This window comes from Triturus cristatus, chromosome 9 (assembly GCF_964204655.1).
Source record: "Triturus cristatus chromosome 9, aTriCri1.1, whole genome shotgun sequence".
Taxonomy (NCBI): domain Eukaryota; kingdom Metazoa; phylum Chordata; class Amphibia; order Caudata; family Salamandridae; genus Triturus; species Triturus cristatus.
The window spans coordinates 314,399,512-314,421,626 of record NC_140592.1 but is presented as its reverse complement, the minus strand read 5'-3'; the positions used below and the strand labels follow the sequence as shown (position 1 = coordinate 314,421,626).

The following is a 22,115-nucleotide window of genomic DNA, read 5'->3' as shown; positions in this document are numbered from 1 at the left end:
TGTGGCTACTGCTTGACCAGGCCTCATATCCCAGTCAACCAAAAACCCAATTTCTCACAATGACGTAGTGTGTTCATTGTGTAGAAGGCACTGTTTGTGACGTTGTTAACATATGGTATCAAGAATAGGTCTGAACCAATGGTTACTCATAGGTTTCTAACTACTCTTGATGTTGTGGAAGGGGCTTCAAGTTCTTTAGGCCATATGCCAGTAGGCTGGTAATTTTGCCATTGTCTGCAGGTCATAATCTCGGTCTTTGTGGCAATGAGCTTTAGATTGTTATTCACCATCTGTGTGTTTATGGCACGAAGGCAGTCATCAAGTTGTGAATTGTACAGGTCTTCAGGGCTATCTGTCTTTAAAATGCTTTGGGTGTCATCAGCATAGCTGTAACAGGTGAAGTTGTATGATTTAATCGGATTTGGTAAGCAGATTAGATAGATGTTGAATAATAGAGAGGATATGATGGACCCCTGAGCAATGCCACAGTGTTTTGTGAGGAGGTGATGTGAAAAGTGTAGGTAGACTACGCTTTGTGTGTCTGTGAGATAGAAAGTAACCCATTTTTGCGTATTTTCACGGATTTCAAGATTGTGGAGTCTTTGTAGTAGTGTGTGGTAGTAGATGTTTGTGGTTGATGGTTACTGCCCATATGCAGTTGCGCTGCCATACCTTATGTCAGTTCAGCCTGTGTTGATGTCACGTTTTCTTTCCTGAGGTAGCTCTGTCAAAGCCTTTGTGCACCCATTCTGTCACTGACTGCTGCTGCTTTCTCATACCTGCCTGTATCTCAGTATTTGTGTGTCTGTGTCTGTGTTTGTGCGCATGAAGGAGCATGCCAGCATATGCAAGTCCATGTGCATCTGTATTCCTTTTAGATTTTTGCTCATTACTTACGGACATATCTCCTGGATTGTATTGATTGTCTTGCATCATTCCCTGAAAAAAAAACGCAGTGTGAGATACAAACCATTTTTAGGTGATATTGCTTTTTTAGGTATATCCACTGCCATTCCCCATCAGTTCTTCTCCCACTTATGCCACCCCCTCTCTCCCATTTTCTCAACCTTTAGGATTCCCTCTGAATATCCCATTGTCTTTCAAAATTGTATCTTTTGTGATGCAAATAATGTTATTGTTTGCTTTTTGTTTTATTTTTCTAGATTTACTTTATTCATGGACGGCTATTTTTACCATATCTACAGACACTGCTCTAATTAACTGTGCATTAATGGACAGCAACAGTATGTGGCAGTATCCTAGAAGCAGGTTCTGGTTATCAAAAAGGAGAATGAGGACAATTAGATAGGATCAGACAAAAAGATTGGGATATCTGTTTTCTGCTGTGGTATACTCTTGTATTTGGTGTCCTCTCATGTCTGTGAGTTATTGTGTTGAAAAGGAAGAAGCTTTTAAGAAACGCCTCATTTACTAATGGGCTGATTGCTACCTCAGCGGTCCCTGTGACCGCCAAACTTGCGGTGGAGGTGCGGTGGCAGTCAGGGACCGCCGCACCAGTGGTCCAACCGCTGTATTACGAGCAATGCGGTCGGACCTCCAGAAAACGGCCGCAACCGCCAGAGTTCCACGATCCCTGGTGTGGTGCAGCGGTCTAGGGAAGCAATATGCTTGCTGGTGCAGCACCGCCAACCATATTAGGAGTTTCCCCACTGCCAGGTTTTCATGGCAGTGAGCCTGCCATGAAAATGCTGGCAGTGGGGAACAAGGAGGGCCCTACAGGGCCCCCTATTGCTCCTGGGCATAGGGATGCATGCAGGGGGCACATGTTGTGCCTCCTGTGTGCATGCATCCCCTTTCCTGCACGGCATGGACTGCACAGTCCATGCCATGCAGAAACGGCCTTTGACATTCCCATTGTGGTGCTTTCTTATAGGGACCGTTGTAGGACCGCAGGCGGCTTTGGCGGTGTGGGAGAAGGAGGTGGCGTGGTGCGACGGCCCGCTCGCCACCACCAAAGTCGTAATCATGCCCTAAGTCTTTTTGCAGCTGAAGAGGGTGTGATTTGCCTAATGTCTTATGCGACTGACTAAAATTCGGAATAAGAAGTGTCATGAAAGGACCGTATCCCTCCTCCTTATGAGTTACGATGAAATCTATCAATGCTTTGCCACCTCAATTGCGGCAGAAAGTCATTAATGGAATAACAATATGTCAAAGCAGGCGGTAGCCACTTAAAAGTCAAAGCTATTCAAGATGTGTCTCTACCGGTTTAGAAATGTCAGCTAGCGGCACCGGAGGTAGAGACAGTGAGCAAGGGGAAAACTGCATGCTCCATCTGCTCCCTCTGGTGTCTTTTGAATGGCAATTTCTTTTGCTTTTTTTTTAAAGCAGCTCCCTTGCCTTCAGGACACAGGAGCTGCTTTCAAACCAAAATTTCAGCATTCAATGAATGCAAGATGGAAGACTGTTGTCCCTCGCAGGCTTCAATCCCTGCATTTACAGCCATTCACAGAGAGTCACAAAACAAACCTTGCCTTATACATACTGAAAGAGGTAGGAGTTATTGCAACATCCCGCAATCGTTGTTTTTGAGCTGCAACTACTTGGTAGATCAGTTGCAGTCAAAAACTCAAGCCAGGTTGGTAGGCAGTGGAGCGCTTATCGATCAGACCTTAGTACCTTAGGTCCTTAATGAGGTGTCATCTGGTTGCAACTTATCTTGTAAGACATTATATGATGTTGCATGTGCTGGTTCCTTCTATGTCATGACAAGCTGAGAGAAATTACTAGATCTAAACATTTTTAGGTGGGGACGTTTAATGCAGAAATGTGACCGACCATGTATAAGGCCTGACCTCTGCGTTACACCCCACACATGTATATACTTTTATCAAAAGGACATTGTACCCTGTTGTCTAGAGGAATAAGAATAGTGCTTGCTCTACAGGTATTTTCTCACACTTAGCTGTCTGGTGGAATGGATAGGGGTGAACTGCTAACCTGCACAAGGTGACAACAGGCTATAGAACTCCACTGCCTCCGGGTGGAAAACTGGAACAATCACATCCATTGTTCATAGAGCCAGGCCAGTTAGAATAAGCAATGGTAGTAACCACTGTTAAAAATAAGCTAATCTACATGCAGAATGTTTGGGGCTGGGGGAAAGCGGGGAGAGAAAGAAATGACAAGCTACATTCATTCGCTCTGAGAGGCATATCTGGCCAGGTTTGGGATAGGTGCTGCTCCTTTGAACACCTTCAGATCTCTGGAGGGATCATGCCTGAAATATCTATAATATCCTACTTTACATTATTCACAGTCAGACCCTTAGGTCAGGCAATGTAAAATTGATTGTTCACTATAGCTGCACACAAAAATGTCATGGAGGACGTACAATCAGAACTCTAGGCACACCCCTGCGGAAATCACTGAGGCCTGACCTAACACATCACCTGATATCCTTCAAGTGAAATCTGAAAATCTGTTGACCACCAATACCTCTAATTAGAGGACAGGGCACATTTAGGTATTGTCTCCATCAGCAGATACTGCTACTGCTTTTAAGATCCTATGGAGCTAACAGTTGTAATCCACCCGCTGGCATCTCACGAGAAACCCACCTTACTATGAAAGCTCTAGAAGAAGCGGCATGTCACAAGTTTACTAAAGGTACAGAATGGAGCTTTGGGGCTTATTTATGAGCCCTTTGCACTGCCAGTAAGTCACTTTTGTGACGCTGTGGCGGCATAAAACATGCGCCATGTTGCACCATATTTACAAAGTGACCCATCTAAGCAGATGTGTCACTTTGTAAAGCCCTGCGCTACATTATACCTTTGTGAGGTATAATGTATTCAGGGTAGGAGTTCCCCTGCAGAAAAGGCTTTTAGAAGTGTTGCAGAGAAATCTATGAGATTTCACTGCAACACTTTTAAGATGCCAATGTGTCAAAATCGTACGACAGCCTCACAGCAGGCATAAGACTGACGTAGGCACTTTCACATGGGGCTTGTGCCATGTGAAAGGACACATTGCTAGAGTTGCATCTGTTTTCAGACACGCCCCAGCAATGCTCCACTTTTCAGCCTACATATATGTCAGGAATACTGACGTGTCTGTAAATCCTTGCGACATGGAGCGCTGTACAGTAAATACGGCGCATCCATAGTGTCACAAGGAAGGTGCACTGAAAAGTGTTGCATCGCTGTTTTCATGCAGGGTTGCAACACTTTTCATAAATGAGACCCTTAGTTGCTAAGTAAATAGTTACCACTTTTGTATTACTGATTGTCTTAGGAATACTAAGTAAATATTTGCCCCTTTGAGAACAGCACTGTAATGTCTAGACGTTAGGATTGGCTGACATGCCCGATTTAGGACAATATTCGAAATGTAGGTTAGAATCTCTAAAATCTTTTATTGTAGACAATGGTACGTTTTTGCTTTCATTTCATGGAGTTTCAACAGCTAGCTATTAAAAGAACTATGACCAATTGAAAGATTGAGCAAACACAGAGTCTAAAATTTGTGGAAGATTGACTATTGCTGTTGCATTTCTGGCAGAGAACAGAGCAAATACAATCCAGACTGGTCATCTGGAGTTGCACACACCAGATGTCAGTGCAGACATTATACCTGGGTTATTGAGTGCTGGAGGCCACCACCAGCAGCCACCGACATTGGTTAAGCACTAAGAATCAAACATGTTCTAGCAAAGAAGTTTGCAACTTGTCTCTCACTAGCCACTTTCTTCCCCTGTCTCCAAGGAGTATGTGGGAGGAGTGGGAGGCCAGTAATGTCCATCTAGAAGCAGCAGGTCCTTTACGCCAGCCGTTTCCTGTCACTCAGAATAAAGCTTGTATGGAAAGAAGAAATAAAGCTATTTCTTCTCCTTATGCTTCACTGGGGAGGTGTATCATTTTGATGCATTCCCAGGTTCACTACTTTTAGTAAAACTGGGAATGTGCAAAAATCCATGGGGGCATGCATGGGAATGCCCATGCTCCACCCATGGAATGCCCCCCAAGTTGAAAGGTAATGTAACACAGCACAAGCAACTACTTTGCGGTACATTTTTTTAAAAAGCCACGCAAATCATACCTTGCGTGGCTTTTTGAATTCCAAATCAGCCTTTGCATTGCCCTGTGTCACCATGCGTGATGCAACTAAGACACAAATGCTTAGTAAATCGAGGTCTTAATGTTTACAGGCAATAGACTACTTACAGGCATATTTCCAGGCTGATATCCGGGCATGCCCATTCCACCCTGGAAAAGAATAGAATACCATTGTGAAAAAAAAGCCAAGAGGTACTTTAAGTCCATGTGTATAACACCAACCTGTTCTTTCAGCTGCACAATGAGATGCACCTCATAACCTAGAAACTTTCAACAATGTATTTACCAGAGAAGAACATACATGCTAAGTAAAGACTGCATGTTGCAATTCCTCTGTTAATCTCCATGTGTGGTTTCCTGCTTGCAGTTGTTGGGTCTCTGTCTCTATGCATATAGTCTGTAACTGCCTTTGTGAACATGTCCACCTCTCAAATTAATTTCATATTTCCCTATACAAATCCTGTTTGAGTTCCTGAGTAGTGTGCATCTAGCCGAAAAGGGCTTCAACACCTTATCAGGGGTAGCAAGCGCTATATAAATCCAAACCCTTCCCTCTTCCATCCCTCCACTATCCTTTCGATCCAAATACCAGACTAACATATCCACTGCTCAAATTAATTTCATATTTCCCTACACTACTTCACTACTCATCCTGTTTGGTTCCGGAGTAGCGTGCTACCTGTCAAAAAGCACAGTAACATCTCATCAGGGGTAGCAAGTGCAATATAAATGCAAACCATCCCTATTCTACCCCTCCACTATCCTTCTCAATCCGAATAACAGACTAACATATCCACCGTTCAAATAAATTTCATATTTCACTATACTAATTCACCGCTAATCCTTTTGGGTTCCGGAGTAGCGTGCTACTTGCCGAAAAAGTGCTTTGACACCTTGTCTGGGGTAGTAAACGATATATAAATGCAATTACAATACAAGTACAATCTGCATTGTCGTTTCTTTCGGAGGCTACCCAGTAAGTGGCTATGTGTGACCTTATCTTTGTCTCTTTTGGAATCTCTCTTCCTGTTTGCTTCTCCTCTGTTGCTGCCTGCATGTGTTTGATCTTCTACTGCCTTTGTGCACCTTCACTGCCAAAGTATCTGACAATTTCTCTTTTTGTGCATGTTTGCAGCTGCTCCATCACTCCACCTATTTGGATACTTGTGGGCGGAAGATGGGGAATTTGGACAAAGTTACCAAGTCTGCCCTGGATGGAGATTCTGCTGCACTGAACTGTCTGGTGGTGGGTTCAATCTTGTGTAAGGTTTTTGGGGGAAAGGGCCACTCAGTTTGGGGCCATTATATCTATGAGTGAACGTGTCGCCGACATTCAGAATCCATATGGTAGGATTTGCGCTAGGTAAAGTGTTTTTTCAAGAAAGATTTACTGAATGTTCCTTTGAGAGGTACTACTGATCAAAGGGAAATTGGGCATTCTGGTGGTTTAGTATTTTTGACACTGGTGTGATGGGCCAGACCATCCAAGACTTTTTATTTCAAATCTATTTATTAATTATAATGTGAACAGGAAAAAACAAAAGAAAATATAGGGCAACGTACATCCCAGTTAACATAATACACAAATATAGCAATGCAGGAGACAGATATTAAACGTTAAACCAAGGCAGAGTATCAGAGCTGTGAGATAAAGGGAAGGGAACAGTGTGCTCTTTCCTTAGCTTGAGCTGCAAATAAGCATAAGCATTGGTTGTAAAAGGAGAGTCTTCAATCAATAAAGCACCATTTTGTGGGGGTCTTATGAGCCCAACCTGAAGGTAGGGACGAGGAAGGTGAGGTTCATGCTTGTCTATGTTGTGTTTTGTTTGTGTATTCACCACTGTGCTTTGCTGTACGGAGATTTTGGGAATAGTGGCGGCATAATTCAACCGACAAACAGGGAGGGGGTGAAAAAAAAACAGATGGGGGTGGGGACAGGAAGGGGGGGATGTGCTCAGGCTGTCGTTAGGGAGAATGGTAGAGCCCCCTTGGGGGGGGGGGAGAAGGACACCCCCTTACCTGTCCAATGGAGAATGAGAAGCCAACCGTCCACCTCTGGAATAGGTTGGAAGGGGGTCGTCAAAGAGCTGTAAAGCTCTCAGTCGAGGAGGGACCAGATGGGAATCAAAGACTTTAAGAGATTACTATCAATAATGACTGTTTCATAAAGAAAAAGAATAGGACGGCGGACCTTGTTTCAATGCAAGTTGGCAACTGGTTGACCCAGTAGGCTCTGGAGGCCTGGTAAAACCAGGATTAAAAAAGGTGACCCTTGGGCCAGGATACTTTTCCAGTAGGCCAGAAAAGGGTTCGGGTTGGATTAGCCCTGGTGCTGCCTTGGTGTTCAAGCCCCCCGCTACAGTAGATACTGTCACTGTTTATGTGTAGGTAATTTTGTGCTAATATATGGCTTTTTCTACATTGCCTTCATGTAACTCAGATGTCTCCGCTAGCACCTTAGTTCAACTGCTCTGTTGCTGCCTTTGTGCTATTGCCTGGCATCTGCCTGTATTCAGGTGCCTGGCCTCTAGTTGGGTCTTTCTGCCTCGGTATACCTACTTTTTGACTCTGTTTATATGTGACAATGCGGTGACTGCTAGAGAGCGCCACGTGGACTGTTTTTAGTTATTCAATCACTGACTATTCTGTCAGTTATTGCTGGAAAAGTCTACTGGATAGGACTATATGGACTGGCCTCAAATGCAGAATATTGCGTCACAAGAATGGTTCCTTTGGAATTCACCAGGTGATACTTCTAAATATATTATGGGGCAACAAATGCATTCACACAAAGAGATCCGTATCGTCTAGCACCTTTAGAGTTTTTATGTGTCTACACAGCATGTCACTGTTGTCTTTCTCCATTCACTTGCATCTTTGGCAGGGACGTGGATCCGTCTGACATTTTTGTTTTTTTTATGTACAGAGCGGGTTATGTGTAACCACTGAATAAAAACTCTAGGCATTGATTTTCTGTCCTAATTATAGACTTTATTTCCGTTCTAAATGGACTAGCGTTTTCCACATTTGAGAACATTCGCCACTTCGATCATTGTTATATCCACAGTGCACTTTAAAATGGCCAACTGGACACAGAAGTTCCCATAATTACTTTTGGGAGTGTGTTAACTTTTTCACTAGCACCTTACCCTCGGATTTTAATTTCCTTTCAATGCTACCCACTTTTAACTAACATTACTTACCTTCTATACCTTAAAAAGCATTATTTATAAAAATAGAAAAATCATAGTATTTCCTGGGACACCGGCATGATCTCATATAAACTAGCCTTTTAAAATATTCCCAGTTTTGATCAATGTCATTGTTGTCAATGCACTTAAAAAAGCACCATTTGCCAGACATTTGAACAACAGTATACAACAGCCCCCCCTTCAAGTACTACCCAAACAGTCACTGTAAAAAGTCACAATTTTCCATTTATGAATGTGGGCCACTTTGAATTGTTGGTGCCAGGTCTATTGTAACTGTGTGGCTTACTGTTGTTAGCTACCAATGGCTGCTTTGTCCTTGCCTCTTTTATGTTCCAACCTGACTCTATTTATATTAAGATTAAGCCTACCATAACGTCCAGCTCCCTTGTGGCAAAAGGCATTTTGCAGGTCTATCAAGAACTTACAGGGGCTTGTAGCCCACCCATTGCTTACCACTGATTGTCTTTGTCACTCTCATTTGCTTGCTCCTTATTCAATGGCCTTCCTTTTCCCAGGTTGTTCACCTTGTGCTTTTTCCTTCCCAGGGGCATATCTTCCTTCCCACTTCTCTAGTTGGTTGGCATCTGTCCTTCCACTACTCACTTTTAGAAAACTACTTTTTTCTTTCTGCTTAAACTCTCCAGGAGAGTGCATGTGCTTTCCAGAACTATCTCTCGTGTGCTTCTGCCCGCAGTCTGTGTTGTGTTGTCGTACCCAAGAAAGCAATAACGGGCTTTCTAACATTAGATATGTGAAACCGACTATCTTAAAAGAAATGTACTACTGTTGTTTTTTCTGAATCACACCTCTAACAGCCCCCCTTGTTTTTTTGTATCAGAACAGGGCCGGACTGGGAACTGAAACAGGCCCTCCAGCCAATATTGCTGACCCCCGGTAATAAAAACAGCGCCCGAGGGGCCGAAAACCGGCCCCCACCCTCCCGGCCCACCGGGGAAATGCCAGGTGCCTGCTGCGGCCAGTCCGGCCCTGATCAGAAATCAAAATGGTTTCCTACACTTAAAACACTATCTCAGACATTAAGGCCTAGATTTACTAAAGGCTTGCGTTGTCATTGAGTCACACAAGGCGGCACAAGTCCTTAAGTCGGATTTTCTATGCTGTGCAGATCCACCTCACGTGGCCTAATACATCTGGGGTAAAGCAAGGCAGCGTAAGTCGCTGACTTGCTTTACTCTCTGCTGGGAAAAATTTACATGTGTGGAGCTTGGGTGTTTTCACAAATCCACCCATGTTTTTTTGGCACATTGCCAGATTTACTAACACTAGTTAAGCTGGGAATGCGTCAAAATGCTCCGCCTTCCCAGCTGTGGATGGAAAGGTGAACGGAAGAACAGATGGATGGATGGAAAGATGGGAACATGGATGAATATAAGGTTGGAAGGGGGAAGAGAGTGTGAATGAAACTCTTCTAAGGACTGTTGCATTAACTGGAGTTCTGTACTCGGTTTGACTGGAGGTATGGCTTAAAGTAGGGGTTCTTTCAATGTTCTGGCTACTCCCTAGCCCCATATGCTTCTCTCCATACCCCAGTGCTTCGCTTCTCTCAATTTCTTCAACTCCTACCCTCCATGTAGCTTCCGTACTTGTGTTCTCCTTTTAACCTCTCTTCCCATCCATCTTTAGTATATATATTACCTAGTTCCCACTACCTGTTGCTTCCCTCACCCACTGCTCCATGTTGCCCCAAACACCTCACGGACCTATTACCTTTTCTTATAATTTTTTGAGGACATGGCAGCTGTTATTTGCTGCCAGGCTGCTCCACAGTGCATTAAGTGCTTTTGCACAAAAGAAAAAAAAATCTCTTCACTGATTCATGTGCCATCACAGAAAATGGCTCCCACATCACAGGTGTGCACACATGTGTGCATGTGTGTGCGCACATGATGACATAGGTAAGAATACGTTATCATGCATGTGCATTCCAGCGTCATGCCTGGGGACGCGTCATTATAGCTTTTTTATTTATATGGTTTGTTTATTTTTTCACAGTGCTGCACAGCATAGTTAAAAGCATTTTGCTTTTTCCTCATGCTGCACAGCATCAGCAAATTGACAAAAAGCATTGGCAAAGCCAATATATCAACCAGGTGAGACCCATTGTCTTTGTCTATGTTTGTTGTGCCTGCTGTTAGCTGCATAGAATTTTGTTCTAGCATTCATTGAGAGAATCTGTCAATACCAGTGTTCCACATGTTCACGCTCCCCATTTGTTGATGCTCCAGAGTCCCTTGCGCACATATCAAACCATTTAACAAGTGCACTCACATGCTGGTGCTTTTACTCTAACTGTTTGCTATAAGTATGACAAGGCTCAGAAACAAATGCTTTCCCCAGATAACTGATGACTGGGGTCAGAATACTGAACGTTTAGGTGCATTTCTAGATCTGTCCGCAGGGAAAGCAGAGAATCACAGACATCCTCAAGAGGCATGGACAGGCAGGGGGTGTGGGGGGCATTGGATGGTTATAAGAGAGGCATGTGGCTGCTTGGTTTTTTGCTGTAACTCTCTTGCGTTTGTTGTCTGCTGTTGCTACCTGAATGCTAGTGATTGCTTGACTGCCTCCCCCATCCTTAAAAGTTTTTGCTAGTACGTACGGGCATGACTCCTGGATTATACGAAGGATCTGGCATCGTTTCCTGAAAAAAAGCAAAAACACAATTAAACAAATCATCATCAGTCCACATAATTATGATCTTCAACTGCTACCCTTGCAAATACTTCCTCCATTTTGTGACCTGCACTCCCTTCCTTCTCAACCTCCCTCCGCTCCTTGCCTCCCCATCTACCCTACTCGCCTATAGCAAAATCATATTCCTTGCATGTGATTTGGGAGACAAATGATGGATAATTTTGAGGTAATTCATTATTTCACCTGGTTGTACCCTCCTAGCAAAAGGCAATAATATTTGTCTCTTTTTATGATTTTTACTGCCATCACCACAGACTATATTCAAGCCAAATGTGGCTGAGAGGACTACAAGAATATGTAGCTGGTTTTGGGTTGTGTACCATTAGACATAGTTCAAAAGCCTAGGCTATGTGTCTTCTGTTTGAGGTCCTTCTGAATCTCTGCATATTACTGTGGATGAAAAGCAAGAAGCCTCAAAGGTACACAACTTGATGGGAATTCATCAAGGTGCAGTTTCTCTGTTAAGAATCTTGTGAGAAGGCAGCCCGATTGGCAGGAGGGAGGAACATGGCGGCCGCCGATTGAACGGCCGCGGGAGCTCCTCTCCGGGCTTTACGTTCGGGGCTTTCAACGGCCCTTGACGGTGGCATGATACTGAGGTGAAAAATCGTAACGGAACCCCCCCACACTAGTCTTCCCCAAAAAAATATGGTTTGGTCCCCCGGAAACTGTTACTGCGTACCGGTGCCTGGGGGCGTGGTAGCGGCGACGGAGCTGACGGAGCTGACGCGGATGGTTTGGCCCCGACCCTCCGGATTCAGCAGAGGTGTAGGTGTGGGAGTTGGGCGACCGAGGGACTGCCCTGCACCCGAAGCGCTGGTGGGGAGGAGCGAACTCGCAGTTGGTGAGCATACGCCGAGCTGGAGGTGGGGAGACGCGGCGGAGGTGTGAAGATTGAATCGCCGGCTCCCTGCGTTGGTGCGCAGCAGTTTTGACGGCGTTCTTTCCCTGGATCTTCCCAGTCTACTCTTGGAGCAGGTAGAGGGGGATAAGATAGGGCGCAGGAGGGGCTGGCAAAACTCCCAGGTTGGGGGGGGGGCGCAGTGTGCCTGCTGGAAGTCTTTTGGCCGCATTATTTGTCGGTGGGAGCAGTGTCCACGAGGGTAGAGGTGACTATCCTGGACTCGGTAGAGAAAAAAACATCTTTATCCCCCCCCAGTAATAGTAAAATAGAAGTGGGGCTCATTCTTGGTGAAATCCCCCCTGAATGTATGGAGAGTAGGATCTCTTCGCAAAAGGGTGCTTCTCCCCCTAAACTCTCTAGATACTCATTAAGGGCTAGGGCAGCACATTTAGTCTCAAATAAATTGATTACTCACAGTCTATTATCCCGCAGCGAGTCCCCCCTCCAGTGGCTGAAATTAATATTTTGACCGAGAAAGGAAAACAGATTAAGCAGGAGGGGAGTTTAGCAGCCCCAGAGACATCAGTTTTTCTGTTAAAATCACAAAGGGGTAAGACGAAATTAAGGGAAAATAAATTGGTGGGGGCTAAAGTAAGGATTACTCCTTCGTTGAAATCATACTATCAAGTTATGTCTCTCTCCTCCACCAAACTGAATTCTCAATCTCAACCGCAAGTCCCTGTAAGCTCCAAAACATCCTCACTAAAAGCAGAGTCCACTTTGCCCCTCTCGCCTGTTTGTGCTCCACCCCCCTCCTCCTTCACCTTTTAAAGGGAAGAAAGGGTCAATATTGGAGGTTATTGACAGCAAGCGTAATAACGTGCAGAGGGAAAGCTCCCCCTTAGAGTTAAAAGGTGCAGTCAATTCGGCGGAATGTACTACAAAACCTATTCCGGACGTAGGAGTGCACCCGGCTATTACCCTCGTCAATAGATATTCTATTTTGGACCAACTAAATCGGGACGATAAAGGGATTTGACCAGCCACAGGGAATGCAACAAGCTGAACTCTTTGAGGCAGGGCTTAGATTGGATAAGCCAAAGTCATTAGAGCTATTAACAGGAGAGCAGAATAAAGGAAAGATAAAAGGACAATTAGAAGATCTGAGTATTTCTATCAGCCAGTTCACTAAAGGCCCAACCCTCCTTCCCCGGAAATCAAGGCCACTTCAATTCCAACCTCCCACTCGTTGGCCGATATCCTTATGGCATTGAGAGATGAAATGGCAAACAGATTCACAGTTTCTGAGGCAAACCAAGCCGATTTAGCAAATAGGTTCTTGGTCTCTGAGGCAAACCAGGCTGCCATTCGATCTTCCTGTGAGTTGCTGGCTTAGAAATTGGAACTAGTTACCGCTAGGACAGTTGCAATTGAAGAGGAAATCCCTAAGATCAAGACCGAGATGGAGGCCACCGCAATGCAATTGGAAAAACTATCTACCCAAAATAAAGACCTTAAAGAAGACCTTGAGAGGTTGGAGAATCACTCAAGGAGAAATAATCTGAAAATGTTAAATATTCCCGAGGCAATGGAGGGAGAGGATATCAAGGGTTTCCTGATTTCATTACTGAAGCGCACTGTTCTGAAAGATCATGCTGCCATAGACCTAACCCACGAAATCCAGAGAGTCCATAGAGACCCCTTTAAAAGAAAACCTGGTCAATTAAAACCCCGGAAAATTCTGGTGAACTTCTTATCCTATTCAGTGAAAGAACAGATTTTATCTGCTGCCCTAAAGGAAGGTGCCATCTCCTCCCCTTTTTTAGAGCAGGGCCCTTTCTCTTTTTTTATAAGATCAGATATCTGCCATATACCAGCGGAAAAACAGTGGGAGCTGGGGAAAAGACTATCATCATCATCATCATCATAATCTTTATTTCGGTCACTGTGGACCATAAAAGCAATAACATTTCACCATATTTACAATAAAAGAGTAAGATTAGATGAAAATCAACACATTAATCCAGAATTTTTTTTTTAAACAACATAAATTACTTAACAATTGGTACTAGTGGCTTTCATTAATCGATTTCGGATGAACCACATGGTCGTTAAAAATTTGGCAACGGCAAATACAGTTGGTGCGGATATGTCTGACTTTAGGACTCTGTAAGCAGGGTAATGTTCCCTAAAACCCAAATTTCTAAGAAGTGGGGTAAGCCAGTATTTTCGAGGTGTATTGTATGCAGGGCAGAAAAAAATAACATGTATATCATCTTCTCGCCTAGATGGACAGTTTGGGCAATTCACTGTAGAGTGTGTTTCAGACCAATGTGCAACATGTGCCCTCAGGGGAAGTGTACCATAGCACCACTGCATAAAGAGCTTCCTTGTAAGTTGGGGAGCTATATCGTCAAGGACTATTTCCAGATGGTAATGATCTTTGATGGTAAGAAACTGATTAGAAAGGGATTCCTGGCGCAGGGACTCAGTTGCAACCTGTAGCTTGTATTCATAATACATCTTTGATAGGGTACTACGGGATATCCTGCAACAAGCATTCTCCGGGTTTGACCACAGATCCGGCCTCCCCAGCATATCAAAACTATGCTTGATATATTTAAACCAGGGTATTTGTAACAGTTTGGGGAGGCGCAGAATTTCTGCCAGTTCGGCTCTATAGCTGGCCAGATCAGGTGAGCTCCATAGTAGAAGTGGGGTGCTAGTCGGGAGTGCAACCAGTTGTCTAATAAAGTTATTTTCGGTAATCTGTAATTTCTTGCAGGGTATGTGTCCCCATATCTCACCCCCATAAGTTACTGCCCCTCTAGCCTGAGTTTTATAGATGTGAAGGGGAGGGCCGAGGGGTTTGTATGTTGACCCAGACAACATCCTGCATATGCCACCCGTGCGTTGCACAAGTTTCAGGTTCGCCTTGTTTATATGAGAGTCCCAGGACATAGATTGAGTAAGGGTTACCCCCAGGTATTCAAAGGATGAGACCCGTTCCAATCTAACGGACCCTATCAAGGGGCTTGGACGTGATGAGGGTAGCGGGTTGAAAATCATGAACTTGGTTTTAGTCGCATTAATTTCCAATCCGCGACCCTCACAAAAATTTATGAAACCGTCCAACACCCTCTGGAGGCCCATGGGGGATTTAGAAAGCAGCAGGGTGTCATCCGCGAACATAATGGCGGGCACCCTGCTGCCATTCAACCTGGGTGCATCAATGTCTCTTAACCCTCGCAGAAAATCTATGACCCCATCGACGAAGAGGCAGAACAGGGTTGATGCAAGGACACAACCCTGTCTGACCCCCGTGTCTACGGGGAAGCTATCGGAAAGGGCTCCCCCTCTACCACACCTTACCCTAGCGAAGTTGCCCTGGTGCAATCTCATTAGCATAGTTGTGATATCGGCCGGAACATCTAGATCTTTTAAAACTAACCATAACTTGTCTCTAGGTACCAAGTCAAACGCCGCTCTTAAGTCAACAAAGACGCTATACAGAGTACCGCCCTCAATTAATACAGTCTTCCAGTATAACAGGTTAAAACGGAAGATCTGGTCGGTGGTGGAGACCCCCTCTCTGAACCCAGCTTGATACGGGCTCAGTATCTCCTGTTCGTCCATCCAGACCTGTAGGCGATTTAATAGCAGTCTGCTGAACAGTTTTTGGGGAACGTCAATCAGACTGATAGGTCTGTAATTGGAGGGGAGGAGGGGGGAGCCCTTTTTATGTATTGGTACTATCTCAGCACCCAGCCATGTGTTTGGAATCTCCATTCCATCTAAAATAGAATTAAAAAGAATTAGTAAGTAAGGGGCCCATACAGCGGGTTCATGTTTAAATAAATCTCCAGGAAGGCCGTCTAGGCCTGGGGCCTTTCCTGAGGGTAGCCTTCCTATCACATCTTGTACCTCTGTTAATGTAAATGATAGACTGCTCGGTTTATTTGTGTCGAGGGTAATGGGGTTAGGTCGGGGATCATCAAGTGCACTATATAAAGCTTTAAAATGGTTTTCCCATGCGGCGGCGGAAATGTTCGGCTCAGTTGCACTGACCAGCAGTTCTGAACCTGTGTTCACAAGCCGCCAGAATAGGCGGGAGTCTCCTCGTGCCAAAGTAATTTTGAGTTTCTCCCATTCGTCATATTCCCATTCCTTTTTGGCATGGTGAATCAAAAGTTTATAGGCAGAGCGTTTTGCCCTGATGTCCTCGATACCCTTCCTCTCCTTTAATGCATTCAGAAGGGCGGTTTTAGCCTTCCGGCATGTGGAATTGTACCAAGTAGGACGAGGGAGGCGTCCAGTATTCCCATGTTGGAGTGAAAAGAGGATGTCAGACACTGCGGATATTAGTTCGTTATGAAGCGTGCCCCACTCTATCCGATTTTCGGGGATAGTGTCATGCTCCATACTTATGGAGGCTTTTTCAAATATAGGAGCAACCCGGGCATAGAGCCTAGATAGTTTCTCTGGGGAGGAGGCTAATCTATCCCATTTTACTCTACGTCTGTTATTTGCCAGGGCTAGCTCTTTTTGAAAGGTTGGCCTCTGTTCCCTCCTGATCACGTGGGCGGGGAGGTTATATTCGAGCTCCAAAGCATTGTGGTCACTCTCCATCCTTGCGGATACCCGGAAGTCCTCAATGAGTGGCCACGTTGTTAGGGGAACAAGAATATAATCCACTCTTGATTCCCTGCCAGCTCTGTTATATGTGTGTTTCGGAGGAATATCAGATTTTATCCGACCATTGCAGGCCCGAACTCCGAACTTTAGTGTAAATGTTGTAATTTGGACAGCCAATGGTGTCCAGGCTCGAGGGCCAGGTGCCTCAAGGGGAGGTATAGACCACAAAACATCCTCTTCGTCAGTCAGGGCATCGGTTGGACCGTAGAGTGGCTCAAAGTGGCAATTTAAGTCACCACCAATCAAAAAAGGGATGCCATCCGGGATTTCTCTCAAGACATCCGTGAGTTCCTCTATAGTGCGGGATTCATGTCCGTTATTTACTGGGCGGGAATAAACATTTATCAAAAGGGGTTTATTTAGGTTAGACCATTCCAATAACACAACAAGGATGTCCTCCTTGGTGAGTGGGTCCATAATTGCACTACACCCTAAGTCTAAAGCCACCCAAGTTGCGAGGCCACCGGAAGGACGTCCCATGCCACCCCATTTTGCCCTAGTGGAAAATGTGGCATAACCTGTATAAGTTAATTCATCGCGTGCCCAGGTTTCTTGGAACATACATATGTCTTTGCTTTTGACATATGCGTTCCAATCTGGCCAGTCCAGCTTATTAATTATGCCCGCCACATTCCATGATAGTAGTTGTAATGGAGGGGATATGGTACTATCATTATATCCAATTAGGGGTTGAGTTCTGTTAGGGGAGTTCTGCTGGAGTGGGCTGGCGTGTAAATTAGGGGCTTGGGAAATCACCGGCCTCCCATAGGGAGAAATATCAGGAACTGGGCAGGTGGGTTCATCCGATGTTGTTACAGCCTTCAAGAAATTAACTTCCTCAGTTGGAGAGTGGCTGTACACATCCATTTGCCTACCATTCCTGCACTGTCAATCTACCAAATCTAAGTTAGTGTATCTATTCTCGGTCGGGAAAAAGTCAAGAAGGGGTGTCCCAATCGGGTATGGAGGCGTAGATTCCCTATGACCCCACCTACAGCCTCTTCTCAATACTGGTTCCCAACCTCCCATTACCCGATCTTGTAGTGGTGGTGGATAGAAGAAAGATAGTGGTAGAACTTGAATAGAAGTTCCTCTGTCACGGTGTGGCCAGTTAAGTATGTGGGTGACTGTCCTGGGGTCTCTAAAATTAACCAAGATACAATCTCCATCAATAGATTTCCTTGTACCTCCCAGCCACAAAGCTCTTCTAACCATCAGGATCTCACTCTTTGCACCTAAAGGGAGTGGTCTATTAGTGGACAGCCAGTTAATCACTTTGTTTTTAAGGGCTTCCACCGGTTCTTGTGTAGAGTGTTTAAGCTCGGGTGTGCCTGCTAATATAATTATGTAAGGACTGGCTTCTGGTGGTAAGTTAATTGACCCCCGGTTGGGGTCGTTTTCTTTGCTATGACTCTTTATTGGAGGTGTGGTGAGCTTCTATCTCACACTACTGTTTGGTATCCGGCCAACAGCCTGTAGGTCGGGTTGTGTGGGAATGAGTGGGGGCTTTAAGGTGTTGGTAGGAAGGGATAAATCTTTGGTTGCGGGGTGTGTTTTATTTCCCTCATGGCACCTCCCTGTAACCAGTGGTCTATTCGAGTAACTGGAGAATGACACAGTTTCTTTTCAATGGTCTGGAGTACAGTTTCGATCTTTCCTAGCCGTAATTCCAGAGGTTTGAGCATTAACCTCATCAAGTTACGTATATCAGAGAGGGTAATGTCCTCCTCACCAGGGGCTGGACAGGAATCAGGGGATTTCTCAATTAGGGCATTAGATGGAATATGACCTTTATTTTTAGGTGTAGTTTTCCTTTTATATTTTGTACATTTCTTCCCCCCTCTGTTACGTTGGAGTTATTCATCAATTTCGGGTTTTTCCCACGTAAGCTCTGGGCATTCTTATTTTTGGGGACAGCTCCTTCTCTCTCCCCCAACTTAACCGGTGTATTCCTTTGGGCCTCAGTGAAATTTCCCTCCCCGGCATATGACGTGATGTCAGAAGCAGTTGTAGGATGCGTCGGCTTTGGTAAGGGTAATGACATTATACTGAGGTCAGCCGAAGACAAAGTATTACAGGCTGTGTCAGAAGCAATGGCACTGCATGTGCCGGGTATATCAACCATGTCATCAAGACCCCTGTCCCCGGCTACTAGTAAGTTACTTTCAGGTCTTGGCACAGGGGTGGTTACAGAAGCTAGGGGACCCAGAGACGATCTCCTTACCCACTCAATTTCTTGGGAGATGCGTCGTTCGAGCGTTGTAATATCCTCGATAAGTAATGTTCCTGCTTTGGCAAAGTAGCTGTCCAGGGTGCTTTGGGGCTTCCCGGAAGCCAACATAGTCTTACTTCTAGTCTCCCTAGAGGTCATATTTCGAGTGCTGTAATTAGCAGCTAAAAAAAAATCTAGTAAAGGGAGTAGATATAGAGTGGCCCAGGTCCGCTCTCGTCCGTTCTCGAACGGCCTCAAATAGCCCGCTCTTTGCCCGGTCTTCGCCCCGAGCTACGTCCCGCGCGCGTTCCGCTAGCGCGTTCAGGCGGGGTCGAACAGAAGAACAGGCAGGCAAGAGGGGGCAGGGTCGGGAAGAGGAACCAGGTGAGTCTAATCAGCTGAGCGCTGAGCACCGTGGTCCTCGCAGTCCCGCAGCAGAGTAGTGGAGCAGCCTTCCCCCTTCAAACAGCAGAGCGTCCAGGCAGGTCCTGAGGCAGTGAGAGGCACAATGGGATTGAGCACCAACCAAGTTTTTAAGCAATCAGACCCAACGAGCGGCTCCCGCGAAGCGGGGGGCCGCGAGGCGTGGCGTGGATGGTGAAGGCAGGAGCGGAAAGTGGAACCAGGTGAGTCTAATCAGCTGAGCGCTGAGCACCGTGGTGGTCCTCGCAGTCCCGCAGCAGAGTAGTGGAGCAGCCTTCCCCCTTCAAACAGCAGAGCGTCCAGGCAGGTCCTGCGGCAGTGAGAGGCACAATGGGATTGAGCACCAACCAAGTTTTTAAGCAATCAGACCCAACGAGCGGCTCCCGCGAAGCGGGGGCCGCGAGGCGTGGCGTGGATGGTGGAGGCAGGAGCGGGAAGAGGAACCAGGTGAGTCTAATCAGCTGAGCGCTGAGCACCGTGGTCCTCGCAGTCCCGCAGCAGAGTAGTGGAGCAGCCTTCCCCCTTCAAACAGCAGAGCGTCCAGGCAGGTCCTGCGGCAGTGAGAGGCACTATCAGAATTGAATGGGCTGGGGGTGAAGGCCCAATTAAGGTTTCCGGCCACACTGCGGGTTATGTGGAACAATCACATGCATATGATTCGATCGCCGCAAGAAGCTGACACCTTAATTGCAAAGATTCAGCAGGATAAGTAGGGAGGCCTGTGAGGGGGAAGATAGTAGACTAATAGGACACCTCGGGGTGAATCAAGCCGCTAGCTATGATTTATGATTAAATTTGCCCGGAGAGGGGAAGAGCCCGAATAGGCATTGCCTTTTGGAAGGTAGGGTTCCTCAGGGGGTAAGAGGGTTAGGGGGTCACAAAGGGTTAGGAAGGGAAGGGGGGAGGGGAGGGGAGTGGGGGAGCACAGGGTGGTAGAACATTTTTTCCCATCTCACCGTTTATCTAAGCCAAATTGTTATCCGACAAGCAGGAAATGCATCCCGGAAAGATAGAAGGGAGGGGGGGCCGTAAGATTCAATTTATTTCATAGAATATAAATGGCTTAAGATGTCCTTGAAGACAAAGATTGATTTTTAAATATCTAGAGATGCTACCAGTTCAGATCTGTTTATTGCAGGAATCTCACTTAAACCAAATAGAGTTTAAGAGTATTTTTTCTAAACTCCCGTGGATACAATCTTTCTGCCACTCGCAACAATCAATAAGCTGTCGTGGAGTGGCAATTTTGGTTAAGAGAGGATTTTCCTGTGAAATAAAATCGGTTTCAACAGATCAATCAGGGAGATGGATTATCGCCCAGCTGGATATTGAGGGGGGAAAGTTGACCTGTTCCTCCTTCTTTGGTCCCCACCTGGACGATCCCTCCTTCCTGGTTAAGCTACAGGACAATCTTATCTCAGCGTTCCCCCCCTAATTGTGGGAGGAGACTTCAATATCCGCCTTGACCCGATCAAGGACAGGTTCAATCAGAGTCATGCTATTGGTTCTTCAAGATCCCGTAGGGTCCTGTAGAACCTTTTATTAAATATTAACTTGGTGGACGTATGGAGAGCTAAGATGGGTAATGCAGAGGGTTTTACATTTCATAGTAAAAAGTATCATCACTTTGCCAGGATAGATTATGTCCTGATAAATAAAGAGGCCCTAGATAAGATCCTCAATATCTCAATAGCACCAAGTCATCTTTCGGACCACGCTCCTTTATTCTTATTATACTCCTTGAGCAATCCACACCCACAATTAAGGTGGACCTTGAATAGAGCATTTTTGTCTGACTCAGGTATTATACAGGCAACTAAAGAGGCCACCATTGAATTTTTAGCTTTCAACATAGGCTCCGCCTCAATAGATCAGGTGTGGGAGGCTTATAAAGCCAATTTGAAAGGAGTACTTGGGAGTCAAATAAGAATAAAAAATAAAAAAAGACCATTGAGCTACAGTCCCTAGAGTTAAGAATATCGACCCTTGAAAAAGAAAGGAATTCCATTAATCAAGAAAATATTAGGGATTTGGACGAACTAGAAAAGGAACTGTACAGAGAGGATATAACTCCTTCTCCAGAAGCGATTAGTTTATGGCTAAGGGATAAGGCGCTTCCTGCGTTAACCAAAGATGCTAGAGATATGTTAGAAGCACCTATCTCTATTGAGGAAATAGAGATGCAAATTAAGAGGGCTAAAATCAAAAAAGCGGCCGGCCTGGACTCCCTCCCTAATGAAATTGATAAAATATTAGCAGATGAGCTTCTCCCCACTCTCCACACACTTTTTTATTCAGTTTATAGCACTTCTGGGGTAGTTCCTAGATCTTGGAAAGAGGCCATAATAGTATTAATACTGAAACCAGGGAAGGATCCCCTGATGGCAGATTCCTATCGACCAATCTCCCTGCTGAATGCCGATTATAAGATCTTTATGAGCATTTTAGCAGGGAGGTTGGCAAAATTGGCACCAAGTCTAATAAATATAGATCAGAAAGGTTTTATCCTCGGGAGATCTATTCAGGAGCAAACCCAAATCTTGATTGGGAATATTGACCTGGCCGAGATCAGGGGTGATCCCTAAGCAGTAGTGGCCTTAGACGCCGCTAAGGCGTTTGATCGAGTATGTTGGAAATACTTATGGGGGCATTAGAGACTGCAGGTATAGGCCCAATATTTGTGCAGACCCTAAAAAACTGCCACGCTGGGGCATCTGCGAAAATCTTGCTAAATGGTTCCCTGATCCCTAGTTTCGAAATACAGAGAGGAACAAGGCAGGGTTGCCCCCTGTCCCCGCTTCTATTCAATATATATATTGAACCTATGGCACAGATGATCAGGTTGGATAATGACATTAGACCATTTCAATCACAAAATTATTACTGTAAAATTGCACTCAATGCTGACATTATTTATACCAGCGATCCCAACATAG

At 45.2% G+C, this 22,115-nt stretch overlaps 1 protein-coding gene across 4 annotated transcripts in view; it reads right to left on the bottom strand.

Moving 5' to 3' along the window:
• The window catches only part of LOC146797824 (galectin-4-like), a 190,031-nt gene that overhangs the window by 56,200 nt on the left and 111,716 nt on the right, over positions 1–22,115 (bottom strand). For all 4 annotated transcript variants that reach the window (XM_085625016.1, XM_085625017.1, XM_085625015.1 and 1 more), the window contains exons 5-7: positions 10,911–10,952; positions 5,187–5,228; positions 898–939 (exon numbers count right to left, since the gene is read on the bottom strand). In XM_085625016.1, coding sequence (XP_085481142.1) covers positions 898–939; positions 5,187–5,228; positions 10,911–10,952 — 126 coding nt within the window. The remainder of the gene's footprint in view (positions 1–897; positions 940–5,186; positions 5,229–10,910; positions 10,953–22,115) is intronic.